This window comes from Schistocerca gregaria, chromosome 7 (genome assembly GCF_023897955.1).
Source record: "Schistocerca gregaria isolate iqSchGreg1 chromosome 7, iqSchGreg1.2, whole genome shotgun sequence".
Classification (NCBI taxonomy): domain Eukaryota; kingdom Metazoa; phylum Arthropoda; class Insecta; order Orthoptera; family Acrididae; genus Schistocerca; species Schistocerca gregaria.
This window is the reverse complement of record NC_064926.1, coordinates 558,309,928-558,326,439: the sequence shown is the minus strand read 5'-3', so window position 1 is coordinate 558,326,439 and position 16,512 is coordinate 558,309,928. Positions and strand designations below refer to the sequence as shown.

Genomic DNA, 16,512 nt, shown 5'->3' with positions numbered 1-16,512 from the left:
AAGTATTTTTCAGCCACAATTTCCTTTTGATATGAGGGTATGAACCAAACAAAATCAAATCTTTATTGTTACATGACATGCCTCATACCATCAAAGATTGTGATATAGGTGACATGTCAATTCTTTCATTATGTATAGACTAATAAAGTTAATACAAGGTTGTTGTTGATTAGATTAGATTAATACTTGTTCCATAGATCATGAATACGACACTTCGTAATGATGTGGAATGTGTCAGGTTAATAAAAGTTGTCTGTACAAGAAATTACATTACACAAAATATTGCATGACACTAATGATTAAGTTTTTTTTTTTTTAACTTAGTTTATATCTAAAAATTCAGCCAATGAGTAGAAGGAGTTGTCATCTAGAAATTCTTTTAATTTATTTTTAAATGTTAGTTGGCTATCTGTCAGGGTTTTGATGCTGTTTGGTAGGTGCCCAAAGACTTTTGTGGCAGCATAATTTACCCCTTTCTGTGCCAAAGTCAGATTTAACCCTGCATAGTGAAGATCATCCTTTCTCCTGGTGTTATAGGTATGCACACTGCTATTACTTTTGAATTGGGTTGGATTATTATCAACAAATTTCATAAGGGAATATGTATACTGTGAGGTTACTGTGAGGATCCCTAGATCCTTAAATAGATGTCTGCAGGATGACCGTGGGTGGGCTCCAGCAATTATTCTGATTACACGTTTTTGTGCAATGAATACTTTTCTACTCAACGATGAATTACCCCAGAATATGATGCCATACGAAAGCAGTGAATGAAAGTAGGCATAGTAAGCTAATTTACTGAGATTCTTATCACCAAAATTTGCAATAACCCTAATAGCATACGTAGCTGAACTCAGACGTTTCAGCAGACCATCAATGTGTTGTTTCCAGTTTAACCTCTCATCAATGGACACACCTAAAAATTTTGAAAATTCTGCCTTAGCTACAGACTTCTGTTCAAATTCTATATTTATTACTGGAGTTGTGCCATTTACTGTACGGAACTGTATATACTGTGTTTTATCAAAATTTAAAGAGAGTCCGTTTGCTGAGAACCACTTAATAATTTTGTGAAAAACATCATTTACAATTACATCACTTAGTTCTTGGTTTGTGGATGTTATTACTATACTTGTATCATCAGCAAAAAGAACTAACTTTGCATCTTCATCAATGTGGAATGGTAAGTCATTAATGTATATCAAGAACAGTAAAGGACCTAAGACCGAACCCTGTGGGACCCCGTGCTTGATAGCACCCCAGTTTGAGGAATCAGCTGTTGTTTTAACATTACACGAACCACTTATTTCAACTTTCTGCATTCTTCCAGTTAAGTATGAATTAAACCATTTGTGCACTGCCCCACTCAAACCATAATGATTTAGCTTATCTAAAAGAATTCCATGATTTAAACAATCAAAGGCCTTTGAGAGATCACAAAAAATACCAATGGGTGATGTCCGGTTATTCAGAGCATTTAATATTTGATCAGTGAAAGCATATATAGCATTTTCTGTTGAAAAGCCTTTCTGAAAACCAAACTGACATATTGTTAGTACTTTATTTTTACAAATATGGGAGGCTACTCTTGAATACATTACTTTCTCAAAAATCGTATCCCCCTTTTTATGCAATGGTTTTACAATGGCATATTTCAGTCTATCAGGGAAAACACCCTGCTCCAAAGAGCTATTACGTACGTGGCTGAGAATCCTACTTATCTGTGGGGAACAAGCTTTAAGTACTTTGCTGGAAATGCCGTCAATTCCGTAAGAGCTTTTACTTTTCAGTGAGTTTATTATTTTACTGATTTCAGAGGGAGAGGTTGGTGGAATTACAGTTGTTTCAAACTGCGCAGGTATGGCCTCTTCTATTAATAGCCTTGCCTCTTCTAGTGAAGATCTAGATCCTATTTTCTCCACAACATTTAAAAAATGATTATTCAAAATATTTTCAATTTCTGATTGTTTGTTAGTGCACTTGTCATTCAGTTTTATTGCACTAAAGTCTTCCTGTGCTCTTGGTTGCCCTGTTTCCCTTTCAACAATATTCCAAATTGCTTTAATTTTATTATCAGAGTTACTGATCTCACACATGATACACATGCTTCTGGACTTTTTAATAACTTTTCTTAGTACCGCACAATAGTTTTTATAATATTGAACAATTTCGGGGTCAGTACTCCCTCTTGCTGTTAGATACAGTTCTCTTTTACGGTTGCAAGATATTCTTATTCCTTTAGTTAGCCAAGGTTTTTTATATGTTTTCTTGGAATTATGTTTAACTATTTTCTTGGGAAAACAATTTTCAAATACCCTTAAAAATGTATTGTGAAATAAGTTATATTTCAAGTTTGCATCGGGTTCCTTATACAGTTTATCCCAGTCTAGCTGCTGTAGGCTTTCCCTAAAGTTTGCAATATTTATATTGTTAATTGAACGCACTGCTTTGAAAGTCTGATTTATTATACTGCATGGAGCTATGTCATGTACTGTAACAAGCTGTGCACTATGATCTGAAAGACCATTCTCAACAGGATAAGCATTTATGTCCTTAAACTTATCTTGGTCTATAAAAAAGTTATCTATCAATGTACTGCTGTTCTTTGTTATCCGAGTAGGAAAATCAATGACGGAGCTCAAATTGAAAGAACTGAGTAATACTAAAAGGTCATTCTTCCTATTACACTCTTTCAGGGAATCAACATTGAAATCCCCACAAATGATAATTTGCTTCCCCCTGTCTGACAGATAGCACAACAAAGCATCCAAGTTTTCTAGAAATAGCTGGAAATTCCCTGAGGGGGACCTATACACTGTTACAATTATGAAAGTGCCATCATTTAGTTTAAGTTCAGTGGCACATGCTTCCATATGTTGCTCTACACAAAATTTTTTAGTTTCTAAATTTTTTGCACTGTGGAAGCTTTTGACATATATGGCAACTCCTCCTCTCATCATATTATCTCTACTTATGTGTGCAGCTAATTTGTACCCATTGATTCTAACCTTTTGCATATCAGTGACAATGTGATGCTCAGACAGGCATAGTATATCTATTACATTCTTGGTTTCTATATCTTCTAAACAAAGCAGAAGCTCATCAATTTTATTCTTCAATCCCCCAATATTTTGATGAAATATACTAACAGTATTTTTCACTTTACTTTTGTGAGTATCTTGAATTTTTTTAACATCTTTAGTACTTTTTTCTTCAATCCCCCAATATTTTGATGAAATATACTAACATTATTTTTCACTTTACTTTTGTGAGTATCTTGAACTTTTTTAACATCTTTAGTACTTGCCTGGCTGAGTTTCCCACTGGACACTGATCTTACACTAAAAAAGAGTTTCCACCATGAGATGTAGTTCCTCCCCCCTTTAAATTTCCTGCTATCAGCCCAGCCAGTTTACCCTTCCCTTTCCTGTTGAGGTGTAGGCCATGTCTAGTATAGTCCCACCTACAGAGTGAATCAACAGGAACCACACCAATGTGTGACCCTGCACCAGATCCAAGTAGCCGTTCCAACTCCAAATTAACTCTCCTGACAGAAGAGGTCAAATGAGGTCGGTCGGGGCGCTCCAGAACCGACACAAATCCAACACTGGTATGATTCGATGCCGATGCAATCTTTGCCAGGTCACACTTTATGCTGTACCCCGGATCTCTGTCAATACTGTTGCCCGGCCCACCCACAATAACCACGGTGTCTTCCTTAGTAAAACCTTTACATAGTGAACCTAAATCCTCTGTAACCTGCCCAAGTTCAGCACTAGGTTTGAAAAAAACTTGTGACCTGGTAATCCAACCCTAATTCATCCTGCAGAAGTTGGCCCACACCCCTAGCATGCGAACTACCTAGCAACAAGACTTTCTTTCTCTTTGCAGACTTCCCTACATTCTTAATCAATTTGCTGCTGAAAGCTTGTTGAGCCCTGTCTACATCTACTTCTGTGAGAGGCTCATCAGTTTCTGACTGAGGCAACAGGTCAAACCTATTTTGTACATTAATAACAAAGCTGTCAGAAGAATTTCTTGGCCTGTTCCTCATGCCTGTTGTCACTTCCCACCCCTGTTTACCCTTCTCCCCCCCTTAACCTGCCCAGTTCTCGCCTAGCCTCATCTAACTCAGCCTGAAGGGCAGCAATTTTCCCCTCTTGTTCCACAATCTTCCTATCTCTACTGCATAGCCTACAGAACCACTGATGAGTCTCGCTCATTTTCCCAATTCCCACGCCACTACAGTCGCCCCAATGAAAAAAGTTACTACATCCATCACACCAGACACCGGAGCTAACGATCCTACGGCACGTCAGGCACTTTACACTCATGGTACAAATCGATTTTAGTGACAGAAAGACAATTAAGTTACCGGAAAACAATGAAAATACGTGTACGAAAAATTAGGCCTACTCGCGACTATGTAAACAGTGATTTAGAAGTTTTTTACTGGAAATTACTTAAGAGATGACGATACTCTACAGATATAAAGGGGCAGCAAACGTATTTAGCACACTAAACTATCAGTAAATGCACTTAAGATTGCGGTATGAAGTTTAATATGAAAACTCAAAAGTTCGGCCTGGCCGCGATATGTAAACAAAACGAACTTTACGTGATTACTGTGAAAATAAATTGTTGTGGTGGTCTTCAGTTCTGAGACTGGTTTGATGCAGCTCTCCATGCTACTCTATCCTGTGCAACCTTCTTCATCTCCCAGTACCTACTGCAACCTACATCCTTCTGAATCTGTTTAGTGTATTCATCTCTTGGGCTCCCTCTGCGACTTTTACCCTCCACGCTGTCCTCCAGTGCTAAAGTGGTGATCGCTTGATGCCTCAGAACATGTCCTACAAACCGCCCCCTTCTTCTAATCAAGTTGTGCCACAAACTCCTCTTCTCCCCAATTCTATTCAATACCTCCTCATTAGTTATGTGATCTACCCATCTAATCTTCAGCATTCTTCTGTAGCACCACATTTAGAAAGCTTCTGTTCTCTTCCTGTCCAAACTATTTATCACCCATGTTTCACTTCCATACATGGCTACACTCCATACAAATACTTTCAGTAATGACTTCCTGACACTTAAATCTATACTCAATGTCAACAAATTTCTCTTCTTCAGAAACGCTTTCCCTTCCATTGCCAGTCTACATTTTATACTCTCTCTACTTCGACCGTCATGAGTCATTTTGCTCCCCAAATAGCAAAACTCATTTACAATGTTACAAGGTTATAAAAAAAAAATGGTGTTACTTCGTCAGAAAGATACTATTTTACATGGCTGTGATTCAAGAAATCTGCACTATAATAATGTTTGTTTTACAATATTTTTTTAGGTTTGGGTAACAGTGCCCCCCCCCCCCCCCATGTTGAGTTTATAAAATTCATGCCCATATAATCTAATCTGATCTCAGGAGTTTTTTCATACACACAACTGGAAGAAAATATTTCACCCTTTTAGGTGTTTCCAATTCGCTTAAGATTTATTGCTGCAGTAGTACATATGGAGTACATGAAATGATTACATTTACAGATCAATAACACAAATGGTTGTGAGGCACCATGTACCAACCCGTGGTGAAACGCTCATATTAGTATGTGGTGTAGTCTCCATTTGTGTCAATGCAGGGGCTGATTTTGGCATCCAGTGAATCGTACAGATGCTAAATACTATCATGGAATATGTTGTTCCATGCCTGCTCAACCTGTTCATAGTTATGTAGGAGTTGTTGGTTGATGAGTTGCACAAGTCACTTCTTGTCCCATCATACCCCACACATGCTCAATCAGAGACAAGTTGGGAGATTGTGTTCTCCAGAGAATTTGCAGCACATCTTGCAGAGCACATTGAGTTTCATGGGCAGTTTGTGGGTGTGCATTGTCCTGTTGGGGTAACGTATCACCTTCCTGTCACGAGAATGGAAAAAGAGCAGGTCTAAAAATATTCTGCATGTACTTAGTGTTGGTTAACATCCTCTCCAGAAACACCAAAGGTGAACAAGAGTTGTAGCTTATTGCACCCTAGACAAAAGGCCTGGTTGGGGCCAGTGTGTCTAAGACGAATACATTCTATGAGACTGTGTTCACAAGGTCTATGGTGTATACGCAAATGACCATCACTTGAGAGCAGGCAAAATCTACTTTCATCGCTGAAGAGCATGGTGTGCTGCTCCATGTTCCAAGTGATCCTCTGACAGCACTAGTTAAGCTGCACATGTTGATGCTGTGATGTGGATGGAAGACAGGCTAGATGTGTGTATGGCTGTAGTCCCACTGCTAATAACCAGTTTGCAACAATTTGTATGTTCATAATGTTGTATACAGCTGTGAGACTGTTCGCATGACTACTGACACCAGCATCATTGCACAACTGATACAGCACGTCCATCTTCTGTGACACTTCTGTGAAAGAAACATCCTGCCACCCAGGACATTTCAAACTCACTCGGTTGCTTGTAGGAAGCATGAGTGCATCTCTGTGGCATGGTTGCCTGCTTACTTCACATGTCTGCAACACACTAAGCCTTCTGGAAAGGGTTGACAAGATGACACTCTGGTAACTGTGCTGCTATACTATCTGCTGGTGGATGACAATGAAACCATTACCAGTACATCTACCATCCCCCAAGCTGTGTACGTCATCATTGGATCAAGATTGACATAATCTTTTCAGATGTACTAATTTTTTTTCCCAGCAGTGTAGTTTTAGTCTGTGGCTAGGTAACATCTCTTTGTCTAGTCTCATACTAACACAAGGAGCAGCCCCCTCCCCCCCTCAACACCCACCCACCCACGCACACACTCCACAGAAGAGTCAAGATTGCTCCTGTAGCACATGCTCATGCACCTCATACTCATACTGGCATGGAAGGGGTTTGACAGTGTCATATAGAAGATGTTGTTGCCCGAATGTCTGTGTGTCTGACTTATTGCCATCTCTCATATGGCACACTTCTGTTTCCTGCATTTGTTTATTTACTTTTATTAACATTTCATGTACTAAGACAGGAATGTCAGTTCAACTTTGGCTTGGAGGGAGAAATAATTTGTGATCTTGTTGGAAGATCAATTCCAGCATTTATTCAGCATGATTTAGGGAGGACAGATAGAATATATGTCATGATATTAACTCTGTTCTTACATCACAAGTGCTAAGTCTCCCTGCAGTAAGTCCTATGTTCACATAGATTTCTTGCCCTTGACCTTTGTTCGTCACTGTCCTTTACCCACCTGTCCTCTTCCCTATTCCACTCCAGCACTACACAGCCTTCTATTCCGCCATTGCACCCACGGTCTTTTTACTTTTCTCCTCTTCCCTCCTCCCCACCCCACCCTCTGTCTGATCTCCCAACTGCACCTTGCCATCCTCTCCTCTCACTACCTTATCCCCATGTTCTCCCACAAGCAGCACTTTACCATTGCCCACCCTTACCCTCCTATCCTTCCCCCACTCCGCCCCAGCCTCCTCCTTACCCTCACCATACAGATTGTGTTTCCCATGATGCTCTGTTGCTTGCAGTCTCGTCTCTATAGTCAGAGACAGTGGTCACATGTGTATGAGTTGTGTTTGCATGAATGTGTGTGTATATTTTGTCCAACTAAGAACAAGAACTTTTGGCCAAAAGCTTACTTGTTTTAGCAGTCTTTTTGTAATGCCTGTCTGTGACTCAACATCACCACTATGTGGTGAGTAGCACTCTTGTTGTTGTTGCTGTTGTTGTGGTTTTCAGTCCTGAGACTGGTTTGATGCAGCTCTCCATGCTACTCTATCCTGCACAAGCTTCTTCATCTCCCAGTACCTACAGTAACCTACATTCTTCTGAATCTGCTTGGTGTATTCATCTCTTGGTCTCCCTCTATGATTTTTACCCTCCACGCTGCCCTCCAATACTAAATTGGTGATCCCTCGATGTCTCAGAACATGTCCTACAAACCGATCCCTTCTTCTAGTCACATTGTGCCACAAGCTCCTCTTCTCCCCAATTCTATTCAATACCTCCTCATTAGTTATGTCTAATCTTCAGCATTCTTCTGTAGCACCACATTTCAAAAGCTTCTATTCTCTTTTCGTCCAAACTATTTATCGTCCATGTTTTACTTCCATACATGGCTACACTCCATACAAATACTTTCAGAAACAACTTCTTGACACTTATCTATACTTGATGTTAACAAATTTCTCTTCTTTAGAAACGCTTTCCTTGCCATTGCCAGTCTACATTTTATATCCTCTCTACTTCGACCATCATCAGTTATTCTGCTCCCCAAATAGCAAGACTCCTTTACTACTTTAAGTGTCTCATTTCCTAATCTAGTACCCTCAACATCACCCGACATAATTCGACTACATTCCATTATCCTCATTTTGCTTTTGTTGATGTTCATCTTATATCCTCCTTTCAAGACACTATCCATTCCATTCAACTGCTCTTCCAAGTCCTTTGCTATCTCTGACAGAATTACAATGTCATCGGTGAACCTCAAAGTTTTTATTTCTTCTCCATGGATTTTAATACCTACCCCGAATTTTTCTTTTGTTTCCTTCACTGCTTGCTCAATATATAGATTGAATGACATCGGGGAGAGGCTACAACCCTGTCTCACTCCCTTCCCAACCACTGCTTCCATTTCATGCCCCTCAACTCTTTATAACTGCCATTTGGTTTCTATACAAATTGTAAATAGCCTTTTGCTCCCTATATTTTACCCTTGCCCCCTTCAGAATTTGAGAGTATTCCAGTCAACATTGTCAAAAGCTTTCTCTAAGTCTACAAATGATAGAAACGTAGATTTGCCTTTCCTTAATCTAGCTTCTAAGATGAGCCGTAGGGTCAGTATTGCCTCATGTGTTCCAATATTTCTACGGAATCCAAACTGGTCTTTCCTGAGGTCGGCTTCTACTAGTTTTTCCATTCGTCTGTAAAGAATTCGCGTTAGTATTTTGCATCCATGACTTATTAAACTGATAGTTCGGTAAATAAAATAGAAAGAAACTTCCACACGGGAAAAATATATTAAAAACAAAGATTCCAAGACTTACCAAGCGGGAAAGCGCCGGCAGACAGGCACATGAACAAAACACACAAACACACACACAGAATTACGAGCTTTCGCAACTGGCAGTTGCTTCGTCAGGAAAGAGGGAAGGAGAGGGAAAAATGAAAGGATGTGGGTTTTAAGGGAGAGGGTAAGGAGTCATTCCAATCCCGGGAGTGGAAAGACTTCCCTTAGGGGAAAAAAAAGGACAGGTGTACACTCGCGCGCGCACACACACACACACACACACACACACACACACACACACACACACACACACACACACATATCCATCCGCACATACACAGACACAAGCCTTTTCACATCTGTCAACACGTGCTTTCTTTGGGATTGGAATTATTATATTCTTCTTGAAGTCTGAGGGTATTTCACCTGTCTCATACATCTTGCTCACCAGATGGTAGAGTTTTGCCAGGACTGGCTCTCCCAAGGCTGTCAGTAGTTCTAATGGAATGTTGTCTACTCCCGGGGCCTTGTTTCGACTCAGATCTTTCAGTGCTCTGTCAAACTCTTCACGCAGTATCATATCTCCAATTTCATCTTCATCTACATCCTCTTCCATCCCCATAATATTGTCCTCAAGTACATCACCCTTGTACAGATCCTCTATATAATCCTTCCACCTTTCTGCTTTCCCTTCTTTGCTTAGAACTGGGTTTCCCTCTGAGCTCTTGATATTCATACAAGTGGTTCTCTTTTCTCCAAAGGTCTCTTTAATTTTCCTGTAGGCAGTATCTATCTTACCCCTAGTGAGATAAGCCTCTACATCCTTACATTTATCCTCTAGCCATCCCTGCTTAGCCATTTTGCACTTCCTGTCGATCTCATGTTTGAGACGTTTGTATTCCTTTTTGCCTGCTTCATTTACTGCATTTTTATATTTTTTCCTTTCATCAGTTAAATTCAGTATTTCTTCTGTTACCCAAGGATTTCTACTAGCCCTTGTGTTTTTACCTACTTGATCCTCTGCTGCCTTCACTACTTCATCCCTCAAAGCTACCCATTCTTCTTCTACTGTATTTCTTTCCCCCATTCCTGCCATTTGTTCCCTTATGCTCTCCCCGAAACTCTGTACAACCTCTGGTTCTTTCAGTTTATCCAGGTCCCATCTCCTTAAATTCCCACCTTTTTGCAATTTCTTCAGTTTTAATCTACGGGTCATAACCAACAGATTGTGGTCAGAGTCCACATGTAGCCCTGGAAATGTCTTGCAATTTAAATCCTGGTTCCTAAATCTCTGTCTTACCATTATATAATCTATCTGATATCTGTCAGTATCTCCAGGCTTCTTCCATGTATACAACCTTCTTTTATTATTCTTGAACCAAGTGTTAGCTATGATTAAGTTGTGCTCTGTGCAAAATTCTACCAGGCAGCTTCCTCTTTCATTTCTTAGCCCCAATCCGTATTCACCTACTGTGTTTCCTTCTCTCCCTTTTCCTACTCTCGAATTACAGTCACCCATGAGTATTAAATTTTCATCTCCCTTCACTATCTGAATAATTTCTTTTGTTTCATCATACATTTCTTCTATTTCTTCGTCATCTGCAGAGCTAGTTGGCATATAAACTTGTACTAATGTAGTAGGCGTGGGCTTTGTGTCAATGCAAAATTCTACCAGGCGGCTTCCTCTTTCATTTCTTAGCCCCAATCCGTTTTCACCTACTGTGTTTCCTTCTCTCCCTTTTCCTACTCTCGAATTACAGTCACCCATGACTATTAAATTTTCGTCTCCCTTCACTATCTGAATAATTTCTTTTATTTCATCATACATTTCTTCTATTTCTTCGTCATCTGCAGAGCTAGTTGGCATATAAACTTGTACTACAGTAGTAGGCGTGGGCTTCGTGTCAATGCGTTCATAATGCTGTTTGTAGTAGCTTACCTGCATTCCTATTTTCCTATTCATTATTAAACCTACTCCTGCATTACCCCTATTTGATTTTGTGTTTATAACCCTGTAGTCACCTGACCAAAAGTCTAGTTCCTCCTGCCACCGCACTTCACTAATTCCCACTATATCTAACTTTAACCTATCCATTTCCCTTTTTAAATTTTCTAACCTACCTGCCAGATTAAGGGATCTGACATTCCACACTCCGATCCGTAGAATGCCAGTTTTCTTTCTCCTAATAACTACATCCTCTTGAGTAGTCCCCGCCCGAAGATCCGAATGGGGGACTATTTTACCTCCGGAATATTTTACCCAAGAGGACGCCATCATCATTTAATCATACAGTAAAGCTGCATGCCCTCGGGAAAAATTACGGCTGTAGTTTCCCCTTGCTTTCAACCGTTCGCAGTACCAGCACAGCAAGGCTGTTTTGGTTAGTGTTACAAGGCCAGATCAGTCAATCATCCAGACTGTTGCTGCTGCAACTACTGAAAAGGCTGCTGTCCCTCTTCAGGAACCATGCGTTTGTCTGGCCTCTCAACAGATACCCCTCCGTTGTTGCACCTATGGTACGGCTATCTTTATCGCTGAGGCACGCAAGCCTCCCCACCAATGGCAAGGTCCATGGTTCATGGCCGAGGGGGTGGGGGGGGGGGCGTGGAGGGGGGTTGCACTCTTATCATTTCCATAATATTGTTATTAAGTTGTTAAGAATTTTAACCTGACTTTCCCTTATGCATTTGTTTGCAGCCAGATCCCCAACTATGCTCCTTACCTCAAATTGGATTTATATGTTCACTGTATGTATTTCATGTTTCATTTTCGCAGGTTTGTAAGTTTGTTTGGACAGTTTTCTTGTACAAAAGAGATGTTCCACCTTGTGCTGAAGCCAAGATATCGAGGTATTATTCATTTAGATATAACAAGCTGCTATTGGCTTCCACCTGGTGACATTTGCAAACATGTATCAAAAATGGATCAACTAGAGAGTTTATATGCTGTGGATACACAGCTTGATGTGTTTCATATTATACAGCTTTCGCAGAAACTTCGGAATGTAAGTATACACACACACTTGACAGCAGACTAATTATACAATTTATTACCAAATGCTCCAGTTCTTGATGGGCTAGTGTACCATAGTTTAAGCAAACACTTGTTTGTTATGTTTTTGGAGTTTTATAATTCAGCTGGAAAAATCACAACCCTTATATGATCATTTTGTTGTCTGTCTGGCATCTGCCTGTTAAAACACCTTTTTTCTCAGGAATGAGTAGAGATGTCAAGTTGAGATGTATGTCAAAGGATAAGGTCAATAGTGCCTTGGCACTGTAAAATATTTAAGATTCTAAGTTAGTCCAATCAAAACATATGGCCATTTATCTCACATAATGTGATACTCGCAAACTCGCTCACCAGAACCTGTAGATGAGCTATCTGTATGTATATATGTAATTGTATTAAAAACAAAGATTCCAAGACTTACCAAGCGGGAAAGCGCCGGCAGACAGGCACATGAACAAAACACACAAACACACACACAGAATTACTAGCTTTCGCAACCGATGGTTGCTTCTTCAGGAAGGAGAGGGAAAGACGAAAGGATGTGGGTTTTAAGGGAGAGGGTAAGGAGTCATTCCAATCCCGGGAGTGGAAAGACTTCCCTTAGGGGAAAAAAAGGACAGGTGTACACACACACACGCACACACACACACACACACATATCCAGCCACACATACACAGACACAAGCAGACATTTTTAATATATTTTTCCCATGTGGAAGTTTCTTTCTATTTTATTTATATATATGTAATTGTATCTAAATGTTTCCCTCTATTATATATGTAATTGAGTTTGTACAGAACCCTCGGGTTGTGAGTTTTACTGACACTAATGACCAGTACTTTTTTTCACAATTTAAACTCGATGACTGTTGTGCACCACTGAGAATTTTGATACCCACTTTGAAAAGATATAGACTATGACTGGAATTAAATGCAAGTGCATGCCAACCAGAGACACAATATTCAGCACCAGTGCTGTTTTGCTGCGTTTGAGAAATGATATATTATCAGTGTCTCACATCTATGGTGACTGGTGATCCCATTCAAGGCTATTTGTTTTTATAAAAAGTGGCCACAGTTGATTTATAGAGATTTTTTATGACCCTTTTTAAATATATAGTTTGTTTTTCAGTACTGAATTTTGTGGAACACTGTATTTCAGTCGAAAGTATCTGAAAATTTTGCCATTTAGTTGGAAAGAATCATTTTGAATAGTTTATTAGTGCATTTTAATCCTACAATGCCTTGTAATATTATTTCTTGCGTTGGGCTTTTTTTCCTCTTGTAGATTACAGACTGATCATTGTCACTGTTTAACAAACTATTTTTCTAAATCTATACCTACAAACGTACTCCGCAAACCAGTGTACAATATGTGACAGATGGTACCTTATATCACTACTAGTCATCCCCTTTCCTGTTCCACTCGCATATAGAGCAAGGGAAAAATGACTATCTATATGCCTCCACATGGAGCCCTAATTTCTCATATACAATCTTCGTGGTCCTTGTGTGAAATTTATGTTGGCTGCAGTAGAATTGTTCTGCAGTCAGCTTCAAATGCCAGATCTCTAAAGTTTTTCAATAGTGTTTCTCAAAAAGAATGTTGCCTTCCCTGCAAGGATTCTGTGTTCCCAAAGCATTTTTGTAATACCTACTGGTAACAAATCCAGTTGCCCACATCTGAGTTGTTTTGATGTCTTCCTTTAATCCAACCTTGTGGAGGTACCAGACACATGAGCAGTACACGAGAATATGTTGCATTAGTGTAAAGAAGTATTTATTTGTTGCATTGTCTAACACATACAGTCTACTACTGTCACTTGTAGGTAGGGCAAAACTTGATTGACCACCATACTTGAGCTGTAGGCTGTGTCCTGTGATCCAGATCGCCTGTTGTGGACTGTGTCACATCTGGGTGGTTGCATGGTGTGGACCATTTGCATGTCTTGTCATTGAAGTGTGACTGAAACCAAGACAGCCACAGCCATGCCCCTCACTCTTGTGAACTCATATTGCAGACGAGCAGTCTTACTTGTGTTATGTTATGGGAGATAAGTTCCACACTTTTTGCAAAAGCTGCAAATCCAAAAGATGAATATAATGTAATATTTCACGTCATTGATGGTGATGTCCCCACAAAGTTGTTACTAATTTCTCCCTCAATGCCTGTTTTTATATTCATGACTACATATATTATAATATTAGTTTTTAGGGCAGAGACTCTTTCCAGGACTTCATTTAATTTAGTGAAGAAAGTGTCCACATTACCACTGAGTTGTAGAATTTTGGAACACGTATTATGTTCGAGTATAATGTCTTTTCTGGAGACTAGAAATCTACTCTGTAGGAATCAGCATGGGTTTCGAAAAAGATGGTCATGTGAAACCCAGCTCTCACTATTCGTCCACAAGACTCAGAGGGCCATAGACACGGGTTCACAGGTAGATGCCGTGTTTCTTGACTTCTGCAAGGCATTTGACACAGTTACCCACAGTCGTTTAATGAACAAAGTAAGAGCATACAGGCTATCAGACCAATTGTGTGATTGGATTGAGGAGTTCCTAGGTAACAGAACGCAGCATGTCATTCTCAATGGAGAGAAGTCTTCCGAAGTAAGAGTGATTTCAGGTGTGCCGCAGGGGAGTGTCATAGGACCGTTGCTATTCACAATATACATAAATGACCTGGTGGATGACATCGGAAGTTCACTGAGGCTTTTTGCAGATGAGTCTGTGGTGTATCGAGAGGTTGCAACAATGGAAAGTTGTACTGAAATGCAGGAGGATCTGCAGCGAATTGACGCATGGTGCAGGGAATGGCAATTGAATCTCAATGTAGACAAGTGTAATGTGCTGCAAATACATAGAAAGATAGATCCCTTATCATTTAGCTACAAAATAGCTGGTCAGCAACTGGAAGCAGTTAATTCCATAAATTATCTTGGAGTACGCATTAGGAGTGATTTAAAATGGAATGATCATATAAAGTTGATTGTCGGTAAAGCAGATGCCAGACTGAGATTCATTGGAAGAATCCTAAGGAAATGCAATCCGAAAACAAAGGAAGTAGATTACAGTACACTTGTTCGCCCACTGCTTGAATACTGCTCAGCAGTGTGGGATCCGCACCAGATAGGGTTGATAGAAGAGAGAGAGAAGATCCAATGGAGAGCAGTGCGCTTCATTACAGGATCATTTAGTAATCGCGAAAGCGTTATGGAGATGATAGATAAACTCCAGTGGAAGACTCTGCAGGAGAGACACTCAGTAGCTCGGTACGGGCTTTTGTTAAAGTTTCGAGAATATACCTTCACCGAAGAGTCAAGCAGTATATTGCTCCCTCCTACGTATATCTCGCGAAGAGACCATGAGGATAAAATCAGAGAGATTAGAGCCCACACAGAAGCATACCGACAATCCTTCTTTCCACAAACAATAAGAGACTGGAATAGAAGGGAGAACCGATAGAGGTACTCAAGGTACCCTCTGCCACACACCGTCAGGTGGCTTGCGGAGTATGGATGTAGATGTATATGTAGATGTAGATGAGTGAGCAGTACATGCACTGAATGATTAACTTTTTCTGGATGTGTTTCTTTGTTAGTTCAATGTCTGCCACTTCAAAATCTTTATCTACACCTATTGTGATCATATCCTCTCTAACTTTAAATTGTGTACCACTTCTAGTGTAAATATGTGATCGCCCTCTTTTAAGGTAATTTTACAGTAGCAACTTCTCGACTGATATGCTCTACACCAGTGCTCTGTAATGCATATCATGGTGCAGTGTAGAGACTGTAATTCATCTTCAGCATTGTGCACTTTATTTTTAATATGCTGCGTAATTTGGTGGAGAATAGATTATTCTAATCAAATTTCTGTAATGTTAGTCCTAATGATTTCCTTCTGTCTGAAGACTGATGACTGTCCACTTGGATATGTACTCCTTTTGTTGAGATGCAGACCATGCCCAGTGTATCCACACTTACTGACAGTTCCCATTGGCACCAGTGCAGTGGGCACCCTCTCAGCACTCATCAGTGCCATTTCCAGCTCTGAATTAAATGGCCATACAGCACTGCCAGCATCAGGCCAGTCATGCCACCAGAACCGCTCAACTGGTCACACAGTGGTACCCCGCCAATTCGGGAAGCTGTCTTGCTCAGGTCAACACCTATGTTGTTCGCCCCATCCCTGTGTGAGGCTGTTAGGTGCCCCATCCACTATTGCTATCTGGTCATCTTTTGTGAAGTCCTTACATAAGGGCCCTAAACCTCAGTCACCTGATTCAGCCCTGCTCTTGGCTTTTAAATGCTAGTTACCTGGTATCCTTCTCCAAACTTATCCTATAATCAGTGGCCTTCCCCTTTGTCTTGACTGCTATTAAGGATGCTACTCTTTTCTTCCTAACATTAGTGGTATTTGTAGGCTTCCTACTCACTGGCAGACTCTGCTGCACATTTCCTACTACCACACCAACTTAAGG

The 16,512-nt window shown here is 40.2% G+C and overlaps 1 protein-coding gene across 3 annotated transcripts in view; it reads left to right on the top strand.

Moving 5' to 3' along the window:
* The window catches only part of LOC126281738 (uncharacterized), a 174,030-nt gene that overhangs the window by 25,600 nt on the left and 131,918 nt on the right, over positions 1–16,512 (top strand). For all 3 annotated transcript variants that reach the window (XM_049980923.1, XM_049980924.1, XM_049980926.1), the window contains exon 3: positions 11,788–12,016. In XM_049980923.1, the coding sequence (XP_049836880.1) occupies positions 11,788–12,016 (229 nt within the window). The remainder of the gene's footprint in view (positions 1–11,787; positions 12,017–16,512) is intronic.